The following is a 26,236-nucleotide window of genomic DNA, read 5'->3' as shown; positions in this document are numbered from 1 at the left end:
ACTAAGGAGAAATTTTCTGACAGTTAGAACAATTAACAGTGGAATAACCTGCCTCAAGAAGCTATGAATGCTTCAACACTGGAACTTTTAAGAAGAGACTGGAAAGCCATTTGTCTGAAATGGTATAGGATTTCCTGCCTGAGCAAGTGGTTGGACTAGATGACCTCCAAGGTCCCTTCCAACTTTATTATTATTATTATTATTATTATTATTATTATTATTATTATTATTATTATTATTATTATTATTATTATTATTATTATTATTATTATTATTATTATTATTATTACTCCAAGGTCCCTTCCAACTCTGTTATTCTGTTCTGTTAAACTGAATAGAAAAAGAAATCAGTGGTGATACCAATCATGATTGGAACTGTTGGAGCAATTCTAAATGGAAATTTGATTTTGGAAATATTGAATTTATCAGATGAGAACACCCTACTTTTTTAAAAAAATAGCCACCTGCTTGGAACTGCCTATATTTTTAACACTGCCTTAATAATTCTTAGTTTCTTGGCTAGGACCTGAATTACTAAGTTTCTACCAGTCTCAGACTGTGAATCTAAAAGTAGATTACCTATACAATGATGGCCATACTATCAGGAGCCACCAGGATGAAGCCTACAAGTATCTGTGAATTTTAGAGTTGGATAACGTCAAGCAAGAACAAGTTAAAAATATTAGTAGAGAAGGCATCCAAAAAGGGGGAACATTGCAGAAGACAAAATTGAACAATGGAAACACCATCAAGGCCATCAATATCTGGGCCATGCCTGTGATATTATACACTGCTGGAATTATTAAATGGAGAGTTTGGTTGAAAAACAAGAAAATCTATGACTGTTTAATATGCATTACATCTCCATAGTGACATTGATAGATTATACCTGCCCCAGAGAAATGGTGGCAGAGGCTTACGTCAAGTCAAACAAACTGTCAAAGAAGAAAAGCAGGCATTAGCTGATTACATAAAAGGCAGTTAAGAACAAGCATTGATGTTGTTTAAAGATTAGAATTTACTGAATGTACAGGAAACAAAACACAAACATCAGAAAAATAGAATGCTGGCAAGGAAAACATTATATGTTCAATTTCTACAAAAAAATGGGGGAAAATGAATAAAGATAAAATCTGACAATGGCCTACAAATAGAACATTAAAAAAGAAATGAAAGGATTGATTTTGGGTGCTCAAGAGCAAGCTATTCAAATGAATGGAATCAAGGACAGATTTAAAAAAAATCACCAAATGATTCAAAGTGCAGTTTGTTCAAAGAAGCAGAAGAAACAATAGATCATATACTTGGCTAATGCAAGAAGATCACAATGATATTACACAGTTGCCAAAATAATTCACTGGAATATCTGTAAAAATGATGATGTGCCAAGTAAAAAAAAATTGGTAGGAACACAGTACAACACAACATTTAGTTGAAAAACTAGATGAAGATGAACAGATTAAAATAGTGTGGGATTTCTGAATAAAAACTGATAAAATCTTGGCATGTATCAGATTTAAATTGTAGTTGAAAAAAAGAATGTGTGGATAATTGATATAGTAATATCAGGGGATAGTAAAAGATAAAGTTTAGAAAGTATCAAGATTTGAAAATTCAAGTTGAAAAATTATGGCATAAAATGGCATGCTGGTCCCAGTAGTTAATGGCACATGGATGCCAGATGAAAAAATCTTGGATGGTACTTTAAAAATCTGCACATTTAGAAAATTTCCATCTGTTAATACAAAAGACTACACTGTTTGGATCTGCACCAATACTCCACCAATACATTACAACAATCTAGGTTCTTGAGAAGAACTTGAGGCATATGCAGGTAAACAATTGGCAGCTGAAATTTGATATTGTTGTGAATATATTATAATAATAAGGACATAAATGCCAAATCCAGTGAACCTCTGGCTGACTGTATGATGATCCGTAATAATAATAATTTGTAATTTCTTACAGTAATGTTGATTAGGTTAGAGGGTAGGTTAATAGGAAACAGGAGAAGGGAAACATGATGGAATTATAGGAATTATGCACAATTAGAGGCATCTGTGGCAAGTTTAGATGTTAAAATGAGGAAACATATAACATGATGTCATGCTATAAATTCCTCCCTTATACACTTGTTTGCAACATTGTGACACGAATGAAAGGAGTGAAGTTTGCACTTGATGCCGTGATGTACACTTTGTCATTAGTTCCTCTTGCCTCTCCCAAGGACACCCACGTGTACGGCAGAAATAATGCAATAAATTTATGTTATTCCTTGAATCAATATTTCAGAGTTTGATTCTAAAAGACACTGATTTTATTCCTTTATTTCTTTATAGTATGGATTTTATTTTTTTGCACTTATTGAAAGCAGCTTGGGTGGGGCAAAACTTAATAACAAATAAAATAAATGTAAGGAAATTCAGATGATGAGAAGTAAATAGGTTTTCACACAGTAATTAGTTAAACCATGAAATTGCTGCCAGCAGTTCTGCTAAAGGCAACTGATATAGAAGTTTTGAAAAGTGGACCAATTAGGTCATGGAGGATCAGGTTATCAATTGCTGCTAATATTATGGCTGTTTATTATTTTATTACATACCACCAAGGCATACCAGAGTGGTATGCCTTAAATAGTGGTTCCTATGAGGCAGCAATAGAATGAGACCATTATCTTCCAGTTATGAGCTTCCAAGATGAATCAAGTTGGCCATTTTGTGGCAGTAAAGTCAGAACTAGATGAGCTGATGACAGATCCAGGAGAGCTTTTATGTTTTTATAGTAGTCATGGACAATATGAATTGTGAACCCAACATTTAACTATACTAGTCTTTCATGCAGTATGTAGATCATCATCTAATGCATCTTCCTTCTATATTGAATGAATCTCTATAATTAAAACAACACAATTGTCCTGTTCAGTGCATCTTTGCACATTGCTTCCAAAGCTAGTTCCAGACGGAGTTCAGAATGCTTTGGAGTGGAGCAAAGAGGGAAGACCATGGTTTAGATGAGAATTACATAGATCAGAAAGAGGAAGGGCAATTGGCAGTTCTGTGAGGGAGAGACGGAGGAAGATCAATAGAACCAGGTTTAGTGAGTGGATTCCTTAAAGCAGCAGCACTATCTTTCTTTCAGGATTCCATGCTTGTATAGAAGCCTGGAAAATATTGGGGTACTTTAATAAATAGCAGAGAGGGGCTGTGTTCTTGCAAGATCCAAAGCCCATTTTTCAAATCATTCTTAAAGCATGCAGACCCCTATATAATAATGTTTAATTGTTGTACTTTTGGTGATAGATAATGTTATTGTTGGAAGCCACAAGGGTGAGATTTTGTCCTTAATTTTTTTTATGATTGACTTAGTACAGGTATGTGTCTTTATCCAGATTTCCTGCAATTGGGTTCTAAAAGAGACTCCTGATTTTCCAACAACATGTAATTTTAACTCTCAGTCTTGACATTTATTTGAAAGGGCAGGGCATACTGGCTTTTAATAAACCAACTAACAAGTTAAGTATTTAAAAAAATAGGGAGGAAGGGGCAGGATGTAATTCAAAATCTAGATGTAACAGACCCATATTCTGTTATTCAGATGTTTGAACTGGAAAAAGCGGTGCCCATTATTAATATGTGAGGCTCATCTATTCTGCTATTAAGGGTCTTCTATTCCAGAGGATGGAAGATATTTTTTTATAGAAAAGTCCAGTATCTCTCTGTATAAAGGCATTCGACAACTCCATTGACCAATGAAATGTCTCTTACCTCATAGTAGCTGTCATAATATTGTTAAGAATTTTGCTACGGCAGAAGCTATTTTAACATTTAACATTCATGCAGTCAATCATTCTAAGTACAGTAATTTAGGGAAGATTTCACGGGGCATTTCAAAGTAAACATGCATAAGATTGTGCAATAAATGATAAAAATAATAAGAAAAACACCTGAAGGAACTTTTCAGTACCTTGTTTGAGTTTTTGTTTTTCTATCAGAAAGAAAAATTTAAAATAACAATAATGCCAGCCAGATTACTCAGTTTTGGATTACTCATTCATATTTTGGTTATTTTAACCTGCTTAGCTGGGAAACGGTACATGGACAGAAATGAGTGTACAAGAATCTTTGGGTGTGGAACTGTATTAAGAATGATATTTTTATGACTCTCCTCCAGTAAGCAATGGTGGATGATTCAAAGAAAGAAACATCTATCACTACAATACAGCTACTTGTTCATAACTGGAATAAAGGTAAAAGGTAATTTTTTTTTTGTGAACCACTCTCCTCCCCCCCCCCCACAACATACTGTCAGTTCTGATTATGTAATCACTCCCTTTTTACGACCCTATAATCGCTTAATTCAGGGGAGTGTCACTGTAACTGAATGGAGTTGAGTATTTACACACTGGATGCCCTTCCTGATGCCTATGTGGAGTTTGCAGGAGATATTTTCTCTTTGCACCCTGGGAGAGAATCATCTACTGCTACCTAGGATTCAGCTCTCAACCTTGCGAGTGGAAGGTGAGAGTCTTCACCAGTAGGCCACCATGCCATTCATAGTTTAAAAAAAAAGAAAGAAAAATCCCACAGCAACTGAAGTAAAAAACTTATATTACACTAACAGAGATGACACACAAGCAACTTGGTTCATTTCTCTGTTGTGCATTCAGAAGAAAAAAACCCATTCAACTCTAGCATTACTGAAAAGAACAAAATAATACAATGATTTTTAGGAATTCTCCCTGTTGTGTTGATCTAACACTGAAATTGAAAATTAAACTTAAAAATTATTTTTTAATTAAAAAAACTAGCATTTTTCATATGCCATCAAATGAGGGCTTCCCTTTACAGTATTTGCTTTTGGGTGGTTTCTTAAAAGAAGCTTAAAATAGTATGACACATAGTTAAAATAGTACATTAAAATAGTTATCTGTTGCTATATGATAATATCTCTCATAAATAAATAAATATATGTTTCTGTCTTTCTTTCCAATTTGTAATTATGTTCACAGTTATCAAGAAAAACACCAAGTTATAGTTTTAAAGAACACTGTCTGCATCCAATTCTTGATATGATGTTAACATTACTGCTTGTGAAGAATTTTTAATTCAGATCTATCTCATTTATACTTTCAAATCTATATCTCAGCCAATGTATTCCTCATGATTACAATAAACATGTTTTTATTTGCTGGGTATATATAAAAATCTCTGAATGTTGATGCAAATAAATGTACTGAACATACATTGAAGACAAAATTACTCATAGCCAATGTACATATTAGAAATAGAATGTACTTGGAGAAACACATATAAACATCTACTGTATATAACTTGATCAGAGTAAAACCAGATTAGAAAAGGAAGAAAAGGAAGAACTCAAGAACACAGTTTCAGATCCCTGTTAGCAAAATCCTGCCATTTATTGTATAAAGATAGGATATAATTTCCAGAATGAAACAATAAAGAATAATACATTATTTCTTTGTGTGTAACACAGACAAAGAATTCATAAAATATAATACTTTTTTTCAGATTTTTCCAAATCATATGTTCATATAGAATAATCTGTGTGGGAGCATGCATATCCATTTTCCATCTCTGACAATTGTCTTTGGCTAGTAATTTCATTGTTTCATTTCCTGTGGTGTGCCAATTGTGTCATTTATTATTATTTTCTCTGTCTTGATTTCCTAACCTGGATTTCCTTGTCTTGGCTGAATGACAAATACAGAAATAGATACTTGCCGAGTGATACAAAACAATTTGTGATTAATGTTCACTTCCATCTTCATGTACAGTTTTTTGACTTTGGGGTTAAAAAAATTCCTCCAGGTCCCAATATAGGCTTCTGATGAACATGGGATTTCTGTACATTCTTGTAGGAGAGGAATCCCATTTTGGGATTTTTTTTCCAGAAGATGTCCAATTTTAAGAATGTCTCAAGACTCAACCCAAGGATGAGAAGGTCCATTGATTCTCATCCTACATATCTTTGCCAGAATTAAAAGGACCAATAGCTCACTAGAATTATTGTGCAGCTCCCAGACCCTTCCCCCTCAGAATAGACTCCATGAACCAGGAAGGCATCTGCCTGAATGGCTTCCATATGTTATTGCATTGTTCTGGACTAAAATGCTTTTGCCCATTGGCCTAGCAACTGTTTCTGTATCTTTTCTTCATGGTCATCTTCCTTACTTTCTACATCCTCAATGTCAGACATCCCCAACCTTTTGAGCACCAGGGACCGGTTCCGTGAAGAGGTTTTCTGCAGACTGGAGGGGGTGTGGTTTCATGTACTGCCTGCATCCCGCGGGTGAGTCTTTGCTTCTTTGCACGGACCAGTTTCTGGCATGCTGCGGCCTGATGCTGGTCCATGGACTGGGGGTTGGGGACTTCTGCTCTATGTGCCCCCCAAAACTCATAAAGGCTTTGAGCTTACATATTTTACTGCTTCGTGTGCCAATGTTTCTTTTTCTTCTGTTTCTTTCATTCATTCAAATCAATTAGCTAAAAAAGAGGACTATGTGGGGAAATTCATAATATTGAATTCTTCCCCCCCTTTTGCTATTACATTGAAAGATGTTAGTTTACTTCCTTAAATGAAAAAAACATTGATCTTTCAAATACTGAATAATTTTGTGGCTAGACACCCTTTTATTAGATATACTTCCTGCCTCTAAAGTAGGATACATGGCTTTCTATGCTCCATTTTTTTCCATAACAACATTCCTGTGAGGTAGGTTGAGCTGAGACAGAGTGATTGACCCCAGATCACCCAGTGAATTTTCATGGTTAATGGTGGATTTGAACCTGGGTCCCTCAGTGCCATCCTATAACACTTTAACCACCACACCATGCTAGCTTGGTTTCCTAATCCAAATGTAGCTCCCTATCTAAACTTTGTTGTATTTCAGAAGGTCAAGAAAAACCCTCCTGTTACTGTTCTGTTCACCCTTATTTGTTCTAAGTCCTCACTTTCCTGTCTGGTAAGCAATAGGGTGAACTATCTTGAAAGATGTCAAAATTGCATTGTTGGAGTTCTCAGACCTGGTTTTGCATCTTGTTGGTGTCTCGATATCTACTAGATAACATTATCAATGCAGGAATTCTGAAGTGATGCCAAAACTGATGACATCACATAGTAGATAATGTAGTACTAATACTAATATCTGTAGAGTAATAAAATATCTGCAACTCTCAGGTTCATAGAATGTCATGCCCTCCTAAGCTACATGAATTCACCATCACTACAATGTCAATGTTTTGTGTCATTTTTTTGTTCTTTTTGTTGCAATTGGTGACCTCAGTCAGGCAGAATATAGCCTTTAGTCTTGTGTAGAAAAAACAACATAAGCAAAGCTTGCTGGATCAGGTCAACAGCTCATCTAATCCTTCATTTAGTTCCACACAATGGGCCACTAAATGTTTTCAGGAAGTTTACAAAGAATAACCAGGAAGATGATTGTCTGTAACAACTGTTGCTTCCAAGCAGCAATTATTTAACAAATATTGCCTGTGATTTAAGAAACAGTACACCATAGGTAGTAATAAAACTAACATTCCCCTTTTAAAACCATAGAGTCCATCTAAATTATACACAACGAACCTTATGTTAGGGTTGTCTATTTTGTTGTTTGAACCCAACCAGTGAATTCTACTGTTGAAAGAAAAATCATCAGGTCCAGTTCCAAGCCAGGAGTAAATAAAATAGAGACTAAGACACTGGAAATAAAATGAAGGCTAGCTGTTTGGAAAGAAGGTTTAATGGTGAACAGAACCAACAACAGCATGCAGTTGTGGGACAGCTGACAAAATGGATTTGAGAGTGGGTGGGTTTTTATTCTTTAGGATTTTGTGTTTGAGATGCCTGTTGTGAAATGTACTTTGACCTGTGTAAGAATGTGCCCTTTTGGTATTACAATTATTGTTGCCTGACTCCCATTATGGCTGGGACGTCCTGTCCTGTAATTGGAGCTGGGTGGGGAAATGTAAATTCTTAATCCCATCAGCCGTGGGGGCTAAAGGTGTTTTGTTTATGAATAGATTGGCCCAGTCTGAATATCCATTCAAAATCTCCAAATGGCCTTTTTGCTTGAGGCTTTTTGTCTATAACAGGAAGACTGGGGCTGCTTTCTGCTTTTGTTAAGATTTTTTCTCCTTTTCTCCTTCAGAGGAAATATTCTATCCTGCCTCTTTTAATATCCCCCCAAATATTTCATTCTCGGGGGTGGGGGTGCTGACTTCCTACACTACCAAGAAGTATTTTGCAGTATTATTCAGAATTATACTGTGTGACAATTGCAGTCAAATGGCAAGGAAGTGGCAACAAAACCCACTGAGGTCATACTGCAACTCAGCTGGCGTCTTTGAACATCAGTAGATTGTCATCCTAATTGTGATTGCTTGCTAAGCTTGAGTGTGGGTTTTCAGCTGAAAGCATCTTAAATAGGCTTATTGTTTAATGACCTGGCCATTGGGAGGCAGCAAAGCAACACCGATGGGGAAGCATTTGCTGTCTATTGAAAAAAGTTCATGAATATTGAAATAAGTATCCATGCTGCCTGGCTTCAGTGCTTTCATCTATTGATGGGTGGAAGAGCAAGAGAAAGAGAAAGAGAGGAAGAAAGACAAGGACAGGCTGGAAAGAAAGAAAGAAAGAAAGAAAGAAAGAAAGAAAGAAAGAAAGAAAGAAAGAAAGAAAGAAAGAAAGGCAAGCTTTGGATTGTATGAAAGTGATAGAGAGTGGGAAAAAAATAAGGTGACCAACTTTTTTACAATGAGAAGGAGGACACAAATAAATTGAAGAAAAAAATATCGTAAATAAAACATTTTATTCATTGCAACAATACAGAATACACTATAATATGATAAATGCATAATAAAAACATTTGTAACAATAACATTTTATATTGTAATTATGCTTACATGCCTATTAATTATTATTTAAATGAGTACAAAAGAAGGACTGTCCTCCCTAAAGGAGGACGATTGGTCACCTTAAAAAAAAGGAATTGGATGGAGACTTCTTCAAACTGACAATTTCAGTCTTCTCAAAATTCACTGGCTAGACATTGCCACTATAACCTGTTGCATTTAGAGAGGTCAGGTTCAGGAAAACTGCTAAAACTTGCCTTTTAGAGAGTGACTCACCCAGTTTGGCATGAATTGGCAGTGTTCCTTGGTTATTCAGGGAAACCTCTGTCCTAAGCTTAATAAGAAATGACATAGGTTGGACCAGGGACTTTTTGTACAAAGCAGCCACACCCAAACTGAATCTTCTCTAGCACTTTTGATGCTTTGTCTTCTGTTTTGTTATGTTCAGAGCAAGTGTTGTTGAATCCTGGGAAATGTCATTTTCAAAGATTTTTTGAGTTTTCCACATCACCTGGATGTGACTGGAAAATGGATAGTTAATGGGTACTGTCTGTGCAGGAAGAATAAGGAGAAACTGTACATGGCACATGCAAAAATGCTATCCCTTCATGCCACATCATGAAAGGAACCATACTATGATTGGGGCAATTGGATTTTATTTATTACATTTATGGAATGATTTATTATCTGACTTGAAGGTGAATAGTTCCCCATGAACCAATCTACTAGTGGGAACCACGCAAGTTTATCTTAACAGCCCTTGGGACAGACCACAAAGTTCTGCCCACTGAAGAGGAAGTTTCACTGAAGGTTTTTGTGGTTCTCCCTTCCTAATTCCCATTTAAAATACAAGTGTTGGTTTAAGATAACTTATGAGCCAGCATTTTCAAATGCATAGGCAAGCTATTAAGGAGGCTACCTGAATCGATGGCCCTTGGTAATTTGAAGGTCTTGCTTCAGGCATTTGTTTAACTCCTTCATCTTGCACACCACACCTAGACAGCAGCAGTGTACAGCGGAAGTGTAGAGGACAGAGTGCATGATACTGATTTGTCCAACACTATAGTGCACACACACACACATGCGCACAAACACACATACACACACAAAGTCATGAGGCTATCACACTTTATATTCTGCTTGTATGTGTGTGTATTTGTGTATGTGTATGTGTGTGTGTATATATATGTGTGTGTGTGTGTGTGTGTGTGTGTGTATCTATCTATCTATCTATCTATCTATCTATCTATCTATCTATCTATCTATCTATCTATCTATCTATCTATCTATCTATCTATCTATCTAATCTAATCTAATCTAATCTAATCTAATCTAGTGTGATGGCCCCATGACTGAATATTTTATTCTATAGGTATGTACTGTATGAACAATTTCTTTTGCTATACTAATGGACTTATAAACATTTTTAAAAAAAATAAACAATAACTTGTGTTTTACAACTCTGCCTGAAAATAGAATCTGGGTGTATTTGTGTGCCAATAGCTGCACACTGCAATTGTTGTACTTTTATTGCCAGTAATGTAAATTGGAGGTTATTTAAGGTGAAGGGTGTGAACTCAAGAATCTGATTTTCTTCCCAGCTATTAAAACTGTAAACATTTTAAAGAAATCTTACATTTTCCTTTTATATTTGGAACTGCAGGCTTTTCCTTGCTGAATTAGGCAATGGGGATTAAAAATGTGTTCTTTATTTAATCTTGAATATTTATCTAGATTAAACACTGCATTCTCTTCAGACTTTTAAATAAACATTGCCTTCTAGCAGTTGAATTGCTTACAGTTAGGCAAGGCATATGAATAAAAAAAATGTGACACAAATTGCTAAAAAACATTGAGTGACTTCTTTCTGCATGAATTGCGGCACAAACAATCGTGCCATTAGCAAAGGTCATGGAGGAATGTAACTCACATTTTTTTGTTAGTGACATTTTTAATGCAAAGATCAAATTAATCAGTGGCAAAGAAAACTGCAGAAAATATGCTACGCACAGAAGAGCACAATTTTTTCTAGGATGATTATCTATCCTCCTTTGCCCTGGTTTTCCAACGCCGGGCTAATCCTCTGAGTGTGTTAAAGAAAATTAATATCATTTAGTCCCATGTTTTCAGCCTGTGAGGCAGTCCAATGAGGAAGCATACCCAGATGAATTAATTCTACTTTATTGTAAGATTACATTAACAGAATCTTGCAAGTCTGAAAGTACATTTCTCCCCTGTTGCTTTTACAGCCCAAGAAGCTAGGGAGAATCCCTTCTGAGACATTTGCCTTCCCTAATTCCTGCTTTGGGCTAAGCTGCCTCTTATCTCACCATTCCTCTGGCTGTGACTGTTTTAACCTGTCTCCCAAAATTATTCCTGTACAGTGATACCTCAGAACTCCACTGCTTCAAAACTAGTTTCCACCGACACATTTTGACATGAAAATATCATCTCAATACTCAGCATTTGTCTAGTACTTGACATGCTGTAATAGGAAGAGGGCAGGGGCAGCTGTGAGGTTGCTACAAAAGGCCAGGGACAGCCTCAGAGGGTGGACAGGAAGTTGGCCATGCCAGGAAGGTTGCTGACATAGGAAAAGGGAGAGACAGAAGTTATTTCCAGCCAAAACAAAGGGTCACATGGTAATTCACGTAGTTTGTTTGGGACTTGTCCTTTTTAATATTCATCGCACTTCCTGGAACCAATTAATGTGTACAGAGGTACCACTGTATACCATTACACATGCAGTTGCACCCTGTCATTATAGCAATACTCTGTAAATCATGCAGACATAAAACCAACTTCTTATGGCCTGTCTGTAAATTCATAAGTTGGAAGAAATTCCAAATTAATGCATGCGTGTGAGAGAGGGACACAGAAAGAGGCTGAAACTTTGTCAAACTAGATCACCCATTGAAACTTGTCAGAACCTTAATGATAAACATATGTCTAAAATCAGGGAGATGTAGGTTTATGTCTATTATCAACTACAGAATATGTCTGTTACTTTGGACCAATTGTTTTGTGACCCAGAGATTTGGGACAGGTGCTGTTTGAAAGAAATGTCATGACTTTAAATTAATAGTTCAAGAGGTAATTCTCTTTATTATGTGGACAGAGAGTAGCATACAACGAACTTGTTATATCCAAGTTTGTTCTGGATAAAGACAGTTTATTGCTGCTGCTTGTCTTTAGATGAGATTCTGCTATCACATACATGTTCAAATAATTAGTCTTTCTTTGTCAACAGTAATGCAACTTGAAGAATTCAATGCCCAAAATTAAAAGAACAGTAGCATATGAGATTTATTAAGAGGTTTTGAAAATAAGCAGGGGGAAAATCCTTTCTTGTTTTTATTTTGGCAAATCTTTATTCAGTTTTTTGACTAGGGAAGATATTGAGACTTCCAGAAAGTCTACTTGAGAATATTTTAAGAAATTGTTGAGACAGTTCAACATTAAAAAGAAGGGTAGCTTCTGAAAAGGAATAGGATTAAATTCTTCAATATTTTTTTCTCATTATTTGCACCTTGTTCAATTTAGGCCTTAACACAATGATATAACATTTTGGAAAAAAGATACAACCTAGCAGTCCAGCACTGGAGGCTAAGATAGAAAAGATCTCCACAGCAACTGTATATTTTCCCTTGGAACTCAGGTAGGTTGGAACAAAAGAGAGCCAAACACTACAAAAGACCAACATACTGAAAGTGATGAACTTGGCTTCATTAAAAGTATCTGGTAACTTCCTGGCAAAAAAAGCCACAGCAAAACTGATAATGGCCAGGAAACCCAGATAGCCCAACACAGAGTAAAACATAATCATAGAACCTGTACTGCAATGCAGTACAATTTCTTCAGCTACTGAATGCATATCCATGTCTGGAAATGGGGGAAAAATTGTCAACCATCTAATGCAGAGGCCTGCTTGAATAAGGAAGCAGGAAAGAACAATGGAGCTGGCCAGTCTTTTCCCCAGCCACTTCTTCATCCTGGATCCTGGTTTGGTGGCCATGAAAGCCAGAACCACTGTGATGGTTTTGGCTAATAAACAAGAAACAGCCACTGAAAAGATGATGCCCAAGGCTGTTTGTTGGAGAAGACAGACCACTTTTCCTGGTTTCCCAATGAATAGCAATGTGCAAAGGAAGCTGAGCAGGAGGGAAATGAGGAGAGTGTAGGTAAGACTCTGGTTGTTGGCTCTGACAATGGGAGTGTGGTGATGTGTCATAAATATGCCAAGCACCAGAGCTGTCATCGAAAAAAAGAGAAAAGCCAGGAAGGTAAAAGTGATTCCCAAAGGTTCTTTGTAAGATAAAAAAGTTATAATCTTAGGGTAACAGAAATCTTGATTCTCATTTGCATAATCTTTGTCTGAACATTTCTTACACTCATTCATATCTGAAAAAAAAGAAAAAGACAACACAGCTTTTAACTCCTGCAGTTGTCACAATTCTCTGCCTTAATTACAGGTACTCCTCCAGTTATGACCACAATGAGACTAAAATTTATGTTGCTAAATGAAACATTTGTTAAGTGAGTTTTGCCCCATTTTAGGACCTTTCTTGCCACAGTTGTTAAGAGAATCATTGCAGTTGCTAAGTTGATAACACCAGTGGTGGGATTCAAATATGTGAACAACTGGTTCTCTGTGTGGATGCTGCTTCCGGAAGTCCGTTCTGGGCCTGGGCAACCAAAAATTAGCTACCGGTTCTGCCGAAGTAGAGTAACACGATTGTCAAGTGAATCTGGTTTCCCCACTGACTTTGCTTGTCAGAAGTTTACAAAAGGTGATCACATGACCCCTGGGACACTGCAACGTTCATAAATATGAACCAGTTGCCAAGCATTTGAATTTTGATCATCTGACCATGGGGATGCTGCAAAGGTTGTAACTGTGAGAAACGGTCATAAGTCACTTTTTTTTAGCACCGTTGTAACTTTGAACGGTCACTAAATGAACTGTTGTGTCAAGGATTACTGTATTCCTCTCAGGCAGCCAAGATTATTAACCCCACTAAGTCTTGATGCATTTCCTTTGATTTTGGATTAGCATATTACCTAGTTACTTTGGTTGAATATAGCATATATACTATACCACACATATACTTCCACCATAGTTTCATCAGTCTGCTAATATATTTCTGAAAGAGGCATTTAGTTATCCTTTTGCAGAAATCTTTCTCTGCAAATTCCTTTGACATTTGGCAGCAGTATAAATTGCACTGAATATTTCATTAGATCTACTTGAAAAAGTGACCACACTTTTTAAGAAAAAAGAAAAGCTTTCTGTTTTCTGAAGCAAGGCTGGAAGCAATTCTGTGACAATGGCCTTTGTGTCCTTAGAAAGCTATAGCATACCTTGCAAACTTCATTCATTTGAGCTGAAAATATAAATGTTACAGCAGTTTGGTTTTTTTTTTCCATAAGAGACCAACTTTTTTTATGAATCATATCCCAGATCTCTCCATGAAATCCTGCTGTGCTGCCTCATCATGGCAAGGGAGGGACAGGTAGATGTTTCTGGAAGGGATGAGTGAGGAAAGCTGGGAGTACATGTCAAAAGTATATACTCCCAGAAGGGTCACCCAAGGTGTGAAGGTCATCCCAGCTGCTCAGCCAAAATATTCAGGGACCTACATTGGGCAACAGCAATAAAGGAAAATGCTGGAGGTGGCACTGGAGAAGAAAATGGTAAACCACTCCAAGAAAAATGCATGGACAGAAAATCTTGGAGAAAATGTACCTATGAGATTGCTAAGGGTCAACAAAGAACAGCAGTGTTCCAATACTTGAGAGGCTACCACAAAGATGAGGGGGTCAACCTATTTTCCAAAGCAAAGTTTTTATAGGATTAGGAATAAGAAATTTTGTAATGGTGAGAACAATTAATCAATGGAATGCCTTGCCGTAAGTGTTCCATCGCTGGAAGCTTTTAAGAAGACACTGGACAGCCACTTGTCTGAAATGGTATAGGATCTCCTGCTTGAGCAGGGGGTTGGACTAGAAGACATCCAAGATCCCTTCCAACTCTGTTATTCTATGTTCTAAAATTGATTTGTTGGCACATAACCATTAATCCCAGATCTAATCCTTAAGTTTCTACCATAATGGAGCCTGCCCATCATGGTCATGATGGTTGTAAAATGGAACATCACATGACCAGATCCATTTCAATTATTTTTTTGCAGTGGTCATTAAGTGAACATCTCAGTTGTTAAGCAAACCAATGGTTTGCTATGGGACATTTTTATAGAAAACCAGAAGTAAATGCCAGTTTTCAGCAAAAAAAACCCCATTGTAAAACGTGGTCATGTGAATGTGGGAGGTCCTAAACAGCCATAAATGTTGGCCAGTTGCTGAGCACCTCAAATGCGGTCATGTGACCATGGGGTGGTAGTGGGGAGGTCCTTCAGAATTTTGTAATTGGGTTGTAAGTACCTCCAGGGAAGTCCAGCATAATTCTGAACAGTTGCTAAGTGACTGGTGATATGTTGAGAACTATCTGTTAAGTTCAAATAGTCCAAGGTAAGCTTGGAGCAGATCTGACATTTCATTCAATCGAACTTGGCTCTCAAAATGAAGTTGCCTTTCTCCTATCTGTAAACTACTGTTGTTGTTTTTTACCTTCCTTGTCTGAAATCTTCCCTTCAGGACACCGGACACAGTCATAACAGCAAAATTGCTCCCCTTCCCTCACTTTTTTGCTAGAGCCAGGATGACAGTGTTCACTACATAGTGATAAAGGTTGAGTCTAAAATAAAAGAGAAGGACATTAATATGGAAAATAAATGAGATAAAAAAGCTTAGTTCCTGGGCTTTTTTGTATGTTACTAAACTGATAAAACACATTTCAATAATATATGGGTTAGGTTGGTTCAGTGAAGAGATCTCCATTTGGGTACTGCTTGACAATAGAATAATGGACATAATGGAAAGTAATTTAAACTAGCTTGATTCTTACGATATTATCATTGCTAAGAAAATTCATGACTGATTTCTTTACATTTTGGAGGGGAAATTATTTTCATAGACAATACATTTGAACATACTTTAACCTGATATATAACTTTATTCACTGCCTCATTTTAAGCTTAAAATGATATTTTGGTTCTTTGGTTTACAGCATCTTTTTGCTGTTCATTAAAACATGTTTGTCTGCAGGACAGTAAGAGGATGGGAGGCAAATGATGGCTTATACTTGCATCAGACATCATTATATAATCATGCCATTTGTCTGATGATGTTGTGTATTGTCTTTTTGACATCCTTTTGGCTTGTTATGAACATTTCTGGTCCAAAGGATCTCTAAACAGCATCAGTTCCCACTTACTTAATTCATTCTTTCTTTCTTTCTTTCTTTCTTTCTTTCTTTCTTTCTTTCTTTCTTTCTTTCTTTCTTTCTTTCTTTCTTTCTTTCTTTCTTTCTTTCTTTCTTTCTTTCTTTCTTTCTTTCTTTTTTCCCTCCATCCATCCATCCTTTTTTCCATTTTTCTATTTTAAATTCCAAATTATATTTTCTTACTAAATAAATTTGCTGCCAAGATTACTAGGGTAGAAACCTCTGTGCTGTCCCATATCTCTACCTGTACTCCTATCTGTACCTGTATTGTACAGGTAGCCCTCTACCTACAACAGTTCATTTACTGACCATTCAAAGTTACAACAGCACTGAAAAAAGTGACTTATGAACATTTTTCACTGTTATGTCTGTTGCAGTGTCCCCATGGTCATGTGATCAAAATTTAGATACTTGAAAACTGATTCATATTTATGACGGTTGCAATGTCCCAGGGTCATGTGATCACCTTTTACAACCTTCTGACAAGTAAAGTCAGTGGGAAAGCCAGATTCACTTAACAACAGTGTTGCTAACTTAACAACTGCAGTGATTCCCTTGACAACTGTGGCAAGAAAGGGTGTAAAATGGGTCAAACTCACTTAATGTATGTCTCACTTAGCAACATAAATTTTGGGTTCAATTGTGGTCGTAAGTCGATCTGTATCTGTATCTGTATCTGTATCCATCTATATATACTTGCATGCATATTTACATATGTACTTTAAACATTTTTTAAAAAAATCTACAATTCTCCAGTGGAATTCATTTTAGAATTTGGTGTTAATCACTGCACTCATCTGCTGTCTTTCCTACCTGGTTGAACCAGCTGTGCCAGGTAATGGCATCATCATTAATGGTGAACATTTGATCTGGAGGTGCCAGGGGATCTACATTCCCAACTTTCACTCTCTGTAAAGAGAGGTTGGAAAAAATAATCCAGTTGAAGACATCAAACCCAGTCACCAGCTCTCCTTTCTGGTTGAAGGTGATTCTGTCTTGAGCAGTATTGTTAAATGAGACACATCTCAGAAAGTGGTGGAGCTACATTAGAAAGAGAAATAGGACATTTTAGAGAAGAGTGAAATTTTACATTCTAACTGATGGTTGGAGCAAAACAATGGTATTTGATGCTCTTCAAGAGGGAGAAGCATATTGGAAGAAATTATTTAAATATAACAAGAGGGGAATCAACCCACATTACAATAATCAATTCAGTTCTTTTAGAACTAATTTTACTAGTCAGAAACATCTTAAAGTAGTCTCTTTTCCTGGTCTCATATAGCTATGAGGCTTGGCTATATTCCTAAGCCTGGGGCACTGAATGTGTCAAAGATCCCATTTCCTGGCTATATTGCTAACTGGCCAAGTATCTTGTTCCTATGTATATTTAATTTGGATGTTTTTAGCATTTTATTGGTTTTAAAATGTTTTTAATATTTTTAATTCTAATATTTTTTTTTAATTGTAAGTTGCTAAGAATCATGACTGAGATGGGTGACCATAGAAATTGATTGATTGAAGGAAAGAATAAAAAGTTGCTTCTACCATACAACAAAAGACTGTAGTATTTTTTGATGTTTGCCATAGGTACTGAGCATATGTCTGAACCCCATTTGGCCTTTCAAATCCAGATTGACTGCCCATTCCTAATAGTTACTCATTGTATAGTCCTGTGCTTTGGAAATGATCGCATGGTCAATATAAGTGGATCATAGGAATATTAGGAACATGGTGGTTTATGTGGTTAGGATGCTGGGTTGGAGGTTAGCAAGCCCATGTTTGAGACCTGAGTGCTGCTGTGGGGCAGGGTGAGCTCTTGTCCTTAGCTCCAGCTCCTGCTGGGGACATGAAAGGAGCCTTCAACTGGGTGTTCCCTGGGTAACAGTGATGTCACAGTCTAATCCTTTCACACAGAAAGTGTCTCGGTGCTTCTGACATGAGTGCAATGCAATAGGAATATTCATGGTCACCAAGAATGTAACGATAGAGCAATAGAAGCTCTGCATAATGAAACCATTAATCTGACCCTTTTGATATTATAACATACTACTTAGCGCTGAAAACAACAGAAGCACCTTATAAACTATGACACAACAGCAGAAATGTTTAATATCCTCTGATCGTTTAAATTCCATGCTACTTTGATTTATTCTTTTTTCTCTTTTTTTCTCTTTTTTATTGTTTGGTTTTGTGTATTTTAATAATGAGAGCTTCTAGTGCTCCATAAAAATTAATAAAGGTATAAATGATAAAACCCTCCATCATTTTGTGTAAATGATGGTCACAGATATCCAAAAGAGAGCAGGGAAACAAATGAAATACAGCCTGTTGCATTTAACTGGTAGAGAGAAGAAAGTAAACAACTCTGAGATAATGAAAAAGTTGTGATAATTGTATGCACATGTTTTGTAGGATACAAGTTATAGTTCACTGTTCTGTAAAGACTTTTGGAACATTACCTGCCAGTGTTCTTGACTTTGCAGCTTTTGTCCTTGAGCATCCCTCTTTGCTCTGAGTTTGATATTAGAGAAAGTCATGTCATGGATAGCATGGGCTACTGCTTGGACAGCATTGTAGATGCTATAACTGGGGGTAGTCATGACCATTTCAAAAAATGCCCCAGGGAGGCTCTCCAACTTCTCCTTCCCAGTGCAAATACTCCCAACATTGTCTTCCATGGAGTTTGGGAATACACAAGTGAAAACCTGTTGCCAAAAGTCACCAATGAAGCCATCTTTTGAGTTGTAAGGACTTATGCTTTCAAGAAACCACCTGAATTCTGGTATGTCATTGGAGTGAGTTTTGAAAGACAGGGCCCCGTAGAACACGTCTGCTTCCCAATTTCTTTGCAAAGCAAATGATAGAAACTCTAGCTGAGCTGTTGCTATCCATACTTTACCTTTAAGCCTTTCTGTCTGTATTTCATTAAAATATGAAAGCCAACCATAAAGTGCCATAGAATATGATTCTCCATGAGCTAGTACTACATTAGCTGTGCTGCTTATCAGTTTATAATATATTTTTGTCCCCTGTTGCAGCATGTAATTGATGTGAAGGAAATAAACAAATACCCTTTCCATGAAGGCCAAGCAGATACCACTCTTGGAAAAAATCAGTGAGATGGCTTGCAAAAATCTTTCTCCATTATCATTATCAATAGCAATGACTCCAACCCAAAACCACTTGAAATACAGAAACAAAGAGAGAATTCCTGGATATTGGAGAGATTCTGGAGGAGTGGTTTGGTAAAAGAAAAGGCCTGGAGTTTTGTCATTCATGACTGGAGCAGAGCCATAGGTGAACTAAGGAGAGATAACAGGTGGTGATGAAAACAATAAGTCTATGTATCCTAATCAATCATGTCAGAAATTCTGCACTATCCTCCCTAAAATTAATGTACACCTGATGAAATGGACATTTATGTTATTAATACATGTTTTTCCAGTAAATACCAGGACATTATCTTTTAATTTCCACTGTAATTATTATATTTAGGTGGCACAAAACTGGCAAACTGAAATATTGCTTTAATTTCTGGAAATAAAGTGGTGAACTAAAATTTTGGAGGTTCTGGATGCATTAGAAGTCCTGGATGTAACAGATATGATAGGAATTAACCACAATAGAAAAAAATGGTACTTTCAACTTTGAAAGCAGCTTCTAACAAGTTATAGGTAAACATTGGAAAGTCCTAGTCTCAGAAATTGTAATAAACAAAAGGAGAAATTGTAACAGAGATGTATGCAACATTTACTGGTTAGTAGAATAAATATTAATTTAGATCCAGGCTGAATCAGAATGAAGCCAGTGGGATCATTCTAGTGGATGCAATTAGAAATCAGGGATCTAATAGTTTCTGATTTTATTATTTAAAATAGAAAATAATAATGCTAATAGTAATCACTGTCTCATCATTCTATTGTAATAGAATAATGGTATAGGAAGCAAACTCATTTTACAGATAGGAGAGAACATTTGTAGTTCAGGATTGAAATGAGGGGTCTTTGGTGCTCTCTGAGCGTGGTTGTTTTCCTATAGTGATGCTGTTACTTATTTTGGGTAATGAAAGGTCTGCAAGAAAACAACCAAGCTCAAAAAGCACCAAGTATTTGACCCCCTCAAATACTGTTTAAGACTCTTCATAGCAAGTTTAAAAAATATCACTAGGAAAGTTTTTATATTTTCTGCATAACACAGTATTAGATTTCCCTACAGTTTAATATTATTCTCTAACATTAGAATTATTTCTAGCTTCCTAAATTTCTAAAGTAATTTTTAAATATTGATTTCAGATCCTTTATATTGGTTTTTTAGGGTCAGGAAAGAATGGTATGCCTAACCATCTAATATTAAATCAATTGGAGCCTAGTCAATATTATTTAAATTCCTAGCATATGAATCGACTGAGCCAATTTACATGGTATATATGGTATGGAAAAGTTTCATCATGCTTTTTTGGTTCTGTTCTACGGTTTGCATATTCTAAATTTTCTAATTATGTATAAATGAAATTATTTTCTCTATAAAACAGAAAGTCAGAAGCAATAACATTGGGACATTTGAAACAAAAATAAAATTTGTGGAAGAACAGTAATTTTGAGTGCATCTGATAACTACGGCATCCTTGTTAAACTTGACCAAAAGAAGGCAATAGTTCTATTTCTTTAATTGGTGCCAATCTTTTGTAATAATTGTTGCTAGTTCTACCCATCTGGACTTATATGGTTTAATAACTTGAAATCATCAGTAATTTGTTTTGTTAATGATAATTAACAGTACAGAGAACTTGTCAAAGGTAACTTCTCCTGAATTAGATGTATTCAATTTCAATTGCTATCATTTTATAATTTTACAATTCTATATTTGTTATTTTTCTATTGTTTTGCTGCAAGCGCAGTTCCACTTTTTTCCAAATAAACTGAATTGGGTTGCAACAGGAACTGAACCACAGGCTTATTATCCAAGCCTGGTGCTATGGGCTAGAGAGAGAGAGAGACTGGCCTGAAGTCATCCAGATGGATTTCGTGGCTAAGGCAGGACAGGAACTCATACTCTTCTGGTTTGTAGTCTGATTTCACCACTAGATCAAACTGGTTCTCCATTTTGATATTTTGACATTTTGATAAAGATATACTTCTAAATTTATTATAGTGACATAATTCTAAATACCCTATCAAAAACAGAGTGATGGAAACTGAAAAGCAGTTTTTAAATTATGAAAGAAAACATCACCAGGTAATATTAAGATTTTGAAAATAATAATAATGATGATGATGATGATGATGATGATGATGATGATGATGATGATGATATTGTTGGAAGGGACCTTGGAGGTCATCTAGTCCAACCCCCTGCTCAGGCAGGAAACCCTATACCATTTCAGACAAATGGCTGTCCAGTCTCTTCTTAAAAATAAGCTGGATAAAGGTACACATCATTGGCTGGATGTGTAAATAGAGTATACCTGGCTGAAAATGATCAAATTAAAGAAGAAAACAACAAAATAGAAAACCTGGATTACAGTTTTCTGTTTCTGAAAAAGTAGGATATAAATGGGCTTTACCAAATTATTTGGTAGAGAAGAAAAAATTGCTGATACAATATCCATCTAGAATATAGACACAGTTTTAAATTTAAATGCCTTAATTCTCTTGAATATTCAGTGTGGGAAAATGAGTTCTTTTCACAGACAGGGCTTTGAGGTAGATACTAAATAGAGCATATGAAGTTTATGTACAGAGCCACAAAAAATCAATTGTTGCAACTGATGCAAGACTGAAATGCAGTATCCTACTAATTGTGGTTCACATGTATGATCATTAAAACGATTGATCTTGGTTCTGGAAAATTATACAGAAGGAGAGCTTTCTAACAGGAACCAGAGCTATGTCAACTGGCAGCCAAGCCATGCTACGTACTTTATCAAGAAATAAAACAGATTGAAAAGGATCTTTCTGAATACCGAATGGTATTCAGAAAGTGGTTCATGGAAAGAAGTAGAGATTTGATCTAGAAATATAGCATAAGTCCCAGAAGAAACTATAGGTACCACTGGGTAAGAAATTATGCAGACCACAATGAATCCTGTTGAATTTCTTAAAGCAAATTCTAGAGAACACAAAATATGTAGAATTCTTGCCAACCAAAAAATGCAATGGATACAAATTCCATTGGATAAAAACTTTAAAATACTTACATATTCTGTGTTTTGCCTTGGATCGGTTAGAACTGGATGATAGGCTTTATGTACAGCAAAAAGCAGAAGGCTTTCAAAAAAACCCTCAGATAATATCCTTTGTGATTCTGTTGATGCCATGAACTCTGACATTTATTAAGAGGTAATCATGCATTGTTGCTTCCAACTTAATACAAATAAACAAAAAATGTGTAAATATATATCCCCAACTTTCTCATGGATAATTATCCTACCTGTGGAATTTTATAGATATCCAAAACAACTGCTATCAGACGAGAAACAATGGTGTCAAGACCCCCAATAACTGCTATCAGGTTGTGTTGGTGGTCACATATATAGTTGGGAATCAACCTCTCTTCTGATGATAGAAGGAGCATGGTGGCTTGATAAGTCCTCTGGGCATTGTCATAGCTGTCATAGATATGGAAGCCCAAGGTAAAATTGGATAAAATCTGTGGGTTTTCATTGATCTCCTTTACTGCAAATACCAAGGCCAGGATGTGCTGGTAATTCTTAGGTATCAGGCTATAACAGGAGTTGCATTTGATATCAGAAAGATGGCTAACATTTACAGAAAAATATTCTATGTACCATGTATATTCAGTTGTTTGTATTGCTTGTTTCCATGATTGTCAGTGTGATTTGAATATTATTACAACATTGTTATCTTTCCTGAGGCAGCAAGGGAAGAAACCATATTACAATTATAACCACCATCTCCTCATAATCAAAATAAAGCATATTGTGCATAAGCATGGTTAAGATAAGTGATCTGTAGGTAGAGCCTTGGGATCTGGAGAAGTGCTCCCATGAGCAATAGATCTTTACAGCTTGTAGTGATTCCATGTAAAACCATAACATATTTTCATTACAGACAATTTCTTTCAAAATTATGTGGTTTTATTTTTTTAAATGCCTATTTGGTTGCTGGAAAACATATTGCTCTTCAAAGGGGAAGAACACTAGGAAGATTTTGTCATGGCTGTGTGAAGCTTTTATTTCTGCATTAGATACAATGGCACTAAGGGGTATTTATGTGCAGAACATCTTTCTTCTTATCTTCTGAGCATCTGCCTTATTCTTAACTTTCTATAATTTCATTCAATCCCAAGGGAAGATATGAAGAAACTCTTCACTTCAAGGTGTCTTTAGGTAAGAAAACATGAGTAGCCAGGAAGTTCTAAATGGAAGAATAAGCAGCTAAAAAAAAAGACTATTAGCAACTTTGCTGTTTGGCATCAATAAACTCAAAATTATCACCAGAGGACTTGCCTCCAAAAGTTGTGGATGCTCCAACACTGGAAGCTTTTAAGAAGAGATTTGACAACCATTTGCCTGAAATGGTATAGGGTTTCCTGCCTGAGCAGGGGGTTAGACTAGAGGACCTCCAGGTCCCTTCCAACTCTGTTATTCTTTTAAGAAATTCTAAAATATCCAGAAAATTAAGTAGACTTAATTTTATAGATTTCACAGAGGATATCAATAGATTATATTTCTGTATGACAGTACATAACAGCTATGTTCATAGGGAACACTCCTATGACACTGAAGAGAAAATAATGCTTATGCGATACTATTTATAGTAGAAATAGCTGATACATGAATTGTTCAATACAATCAAAAAATGAGTCAATAGAGTCACAAGGTGAGCAGAACAGACAAAATGGGAATCTGTGATGTAACAGAATGAAGTGAGGAAAGGAGAAAACTGAAGAATATTCAGTTACAAGTTACACAAATGTCCTAAAATATGTTCCCTTTAGTGTTTCATTTTTCCCCTCTTCAATATTACTTTAACACTAAAAATATGGTCTGCAGACTGAGTTAAAATAGTCAGATTTGATGAATAAATCTTTTAGTGACACATCTTACATGGGATGGTATTCAGCCCCAGACTTTATTTGGAGCTCTACAGTGGATTCCTCTAAGGACATAAGAAAGCCAAATAAACATATCCAAAAATTTAAATCCTTACAGAATTTCTTCAGTCAATCCCGCAGGAGGTTGTTTTCTGAAGTCTATTGACATTGGGACCAAGCCAGAAAGAGTAGGTACACCACCAAGGATAAGATCTCCTTGCTTATTATATTTATGAAGCAGAGGATGAAGATCATGGATAATGCATTTTACTGTGTGAGCTTTGCCTACCATATCTGGAAAAAAACTCACCAGCAAAATCACTAAAATTAACATCTTCAGTGCAAATACAAATCCTCTTTCAATACACAGATCCATCTATTTTCATCTGTAATACTCTTAGTTTTGTTTGCAGGCTTATATCAGTCAAATCTGTATTTCTCTGGGGACTGAAAAATGCAATTAATCCTAGTAAGAGCAATATACTGTACATTCATTCTCTTTAAGTATAAACTGTAAGGGTTATATTTATAACATCCTTATTTTTGTTTGTAATTTTGATATTGTTCACTGAAATTCAACAGAGATTTGGAGAAGAAGGAAAATTACTTTACATAATTATAGACCAAGTTAATCAGCAATCCATAGTAGCAATTTCTCTATAGGACAATTGAAAAATAACAAGGTTTTGTCATATATGAAGTGACATTGCCTCTAATCATCAAGCAAAAGTATTAGTCAGTTTAATGTTTGAAAGATTAAATCTGACTAATAGTGCCTAAATATTTACATGCAACTGCATAGTTAAATATGCACAGGAGGTCCATTTCTGGATTTTGGCAGAGGATACTAATGTATCTTCAAATGCGGTAGGCTTTGATCTCAAGACTTGGAAAAAAACATGTCCAAAGAGATGAGAATTGAGAGAATCCCATTTCAGTTACTAATTCTCCCTTTTCTAATAGTGATTTTTTAAAAAATAGAATGTATTAACTTGATGCACGGATGGAGTTCCAGCCCTAACACAAGATGAATTGGTTTTGGGTTATTCAGTATGAAAGTGAGGCCTAAGCTCAGGCTGAGACAAATTATCTTCCATGCAGGGCAAATTTAAAAAAAAAGGAGGCAGCCATTTTGAGCAGGAGAATAGAATGAAGGACAAATTGGGGGCCAATCATTTTAACTCTTCCAATCTTCGAACAGCTGCTTTATTGGGCATAACGTGTTCAAATTTCTGGAGTGGATTGTCACATTATCTGACAACCTATATGCATTATTGTGAAAAGATCCTTGGAATGGCATTCATAAGGTAGTCATGTTTATGGCCACTCTCAAAATGTGTTGCTAGAGGACTTTTCTAAGCACTTGAATCTGTAGCAGCCAGCCTGCTGATGGACTAATGGATGAATGGAATTCCAAGATATAAGCAGGAATGAACAGCAGAGGGAGAGGTAACTCTTGGTAACTTGAAGATGACCTAGCCTGTTCCTCCACAATTTACACCTGGAGTCCTTGAGGACACAAATTTAAATTTCAGATAGTTCTTGCTTAATGATTGCCTTGTTTAGTGACCATTTGCAGTTTTAATGGGAATGAAAAAATAATTCTCTGATCACATGTTTGTACAGGTAGTCCTCAACTTATGATTAGTTGCATACTGCAGCGGACCCCTTGAATGTTACTTATGACCTGGTTGCACAGTCATTCACCCTTATGACCAACCACAGGAATACTGCAGTGGGCTCACCCACCTATCTCCTCCCCAATTCCCCCAGGACTATACGCTCAGTGATTCAGCTTGCTTTTATAGATTTTAGTCATATTTATATTATCTTGACTATTTTATTTTACTGTATTATATTCTAGTTGTTGACCAAATTGTTTCTTCTTTCTCTTCTGGTAGTTTCTTCTATTGACTTACCAATATAGATTTTAAAGCAGATTTATATAGTCAGGAAATCCCAAAAT

General features: G+C 36.0%; 1 protein-coding gene across 1 annotated transcript; it reads right to left on the bottom strand.

Annotated features, from left to right (window-relative positions):
• Positions 1-12,375: 12,375 nt before the first annotated feature.
• Positions 12,376-24,562, bottom strand: LOC107290094 (vomeronasal type-2 receptor 26-like). The gene is made up of 6 exons (XM_015818940.1): positions 24,387-24,562; positions 22,645-22,936; positions 18,675-19,517; positions 17,029-17,256; positions 15,501-15,627; positions 12,376-13,274 (listed from the first exon to the last, which is right to left on the bottom strand). Exons 1-6 carry the CDS (start codon positions 24,560-24,562, stop codon positions 12,376-12,378), a joined length of 2,565 nt encoding a protein of 854 aa, XP_015674426.1.
• Positions 24,563-26,236: the final 1,674 nt, after the last annotated feature.

This window comes from Protobothrops mucrosquamatus, unplaced genomic scaffold (genome assembly GCF_001527695.2).
Source record: "Protobothrops mucrosquamatus isolate PMUCROS unplaced genomic scaffold, P.Mucros_1.0 scaffold825, whole genome shotgun sequence".
NCBI classification, from domain to species: Eukaryota; Metazoa; Chordata; class Lepidosauria; order Squamata; family Viperidae; genus Protobothrops; species Protobothrops mucrosquamatus.
The sequence above is the reverse complement of the archived record's forward strand: the minus strand, read 5'-3'. Positions and strand labels throughout refer to the sequence as shown.

Bases quoted from the DNA above. Each gene is read 5' to 3' on its own strand.
- LOC107290094 (XM_015818940.1), bottom strand. From the start codon at position 24,562: ATGGTAGGCAAAGCTCACACAGTAAAATGCATTATCCATGATCTTCAT. The intron at 22,937-24,386 runs GTAAGGATTTAA...CTCCTGTTATAG, and splicing joins GGATTGACTGAAGAAATTCT to CCTGATACCTAAGAATTACC. The intron at 17,257-18,674 runs GTAATGTTCCAA...TTTCTAATGTAG, and splicing joins AAAGTCAAGAACACTGGCAG to CTCCACCACTTTCTGAGATG.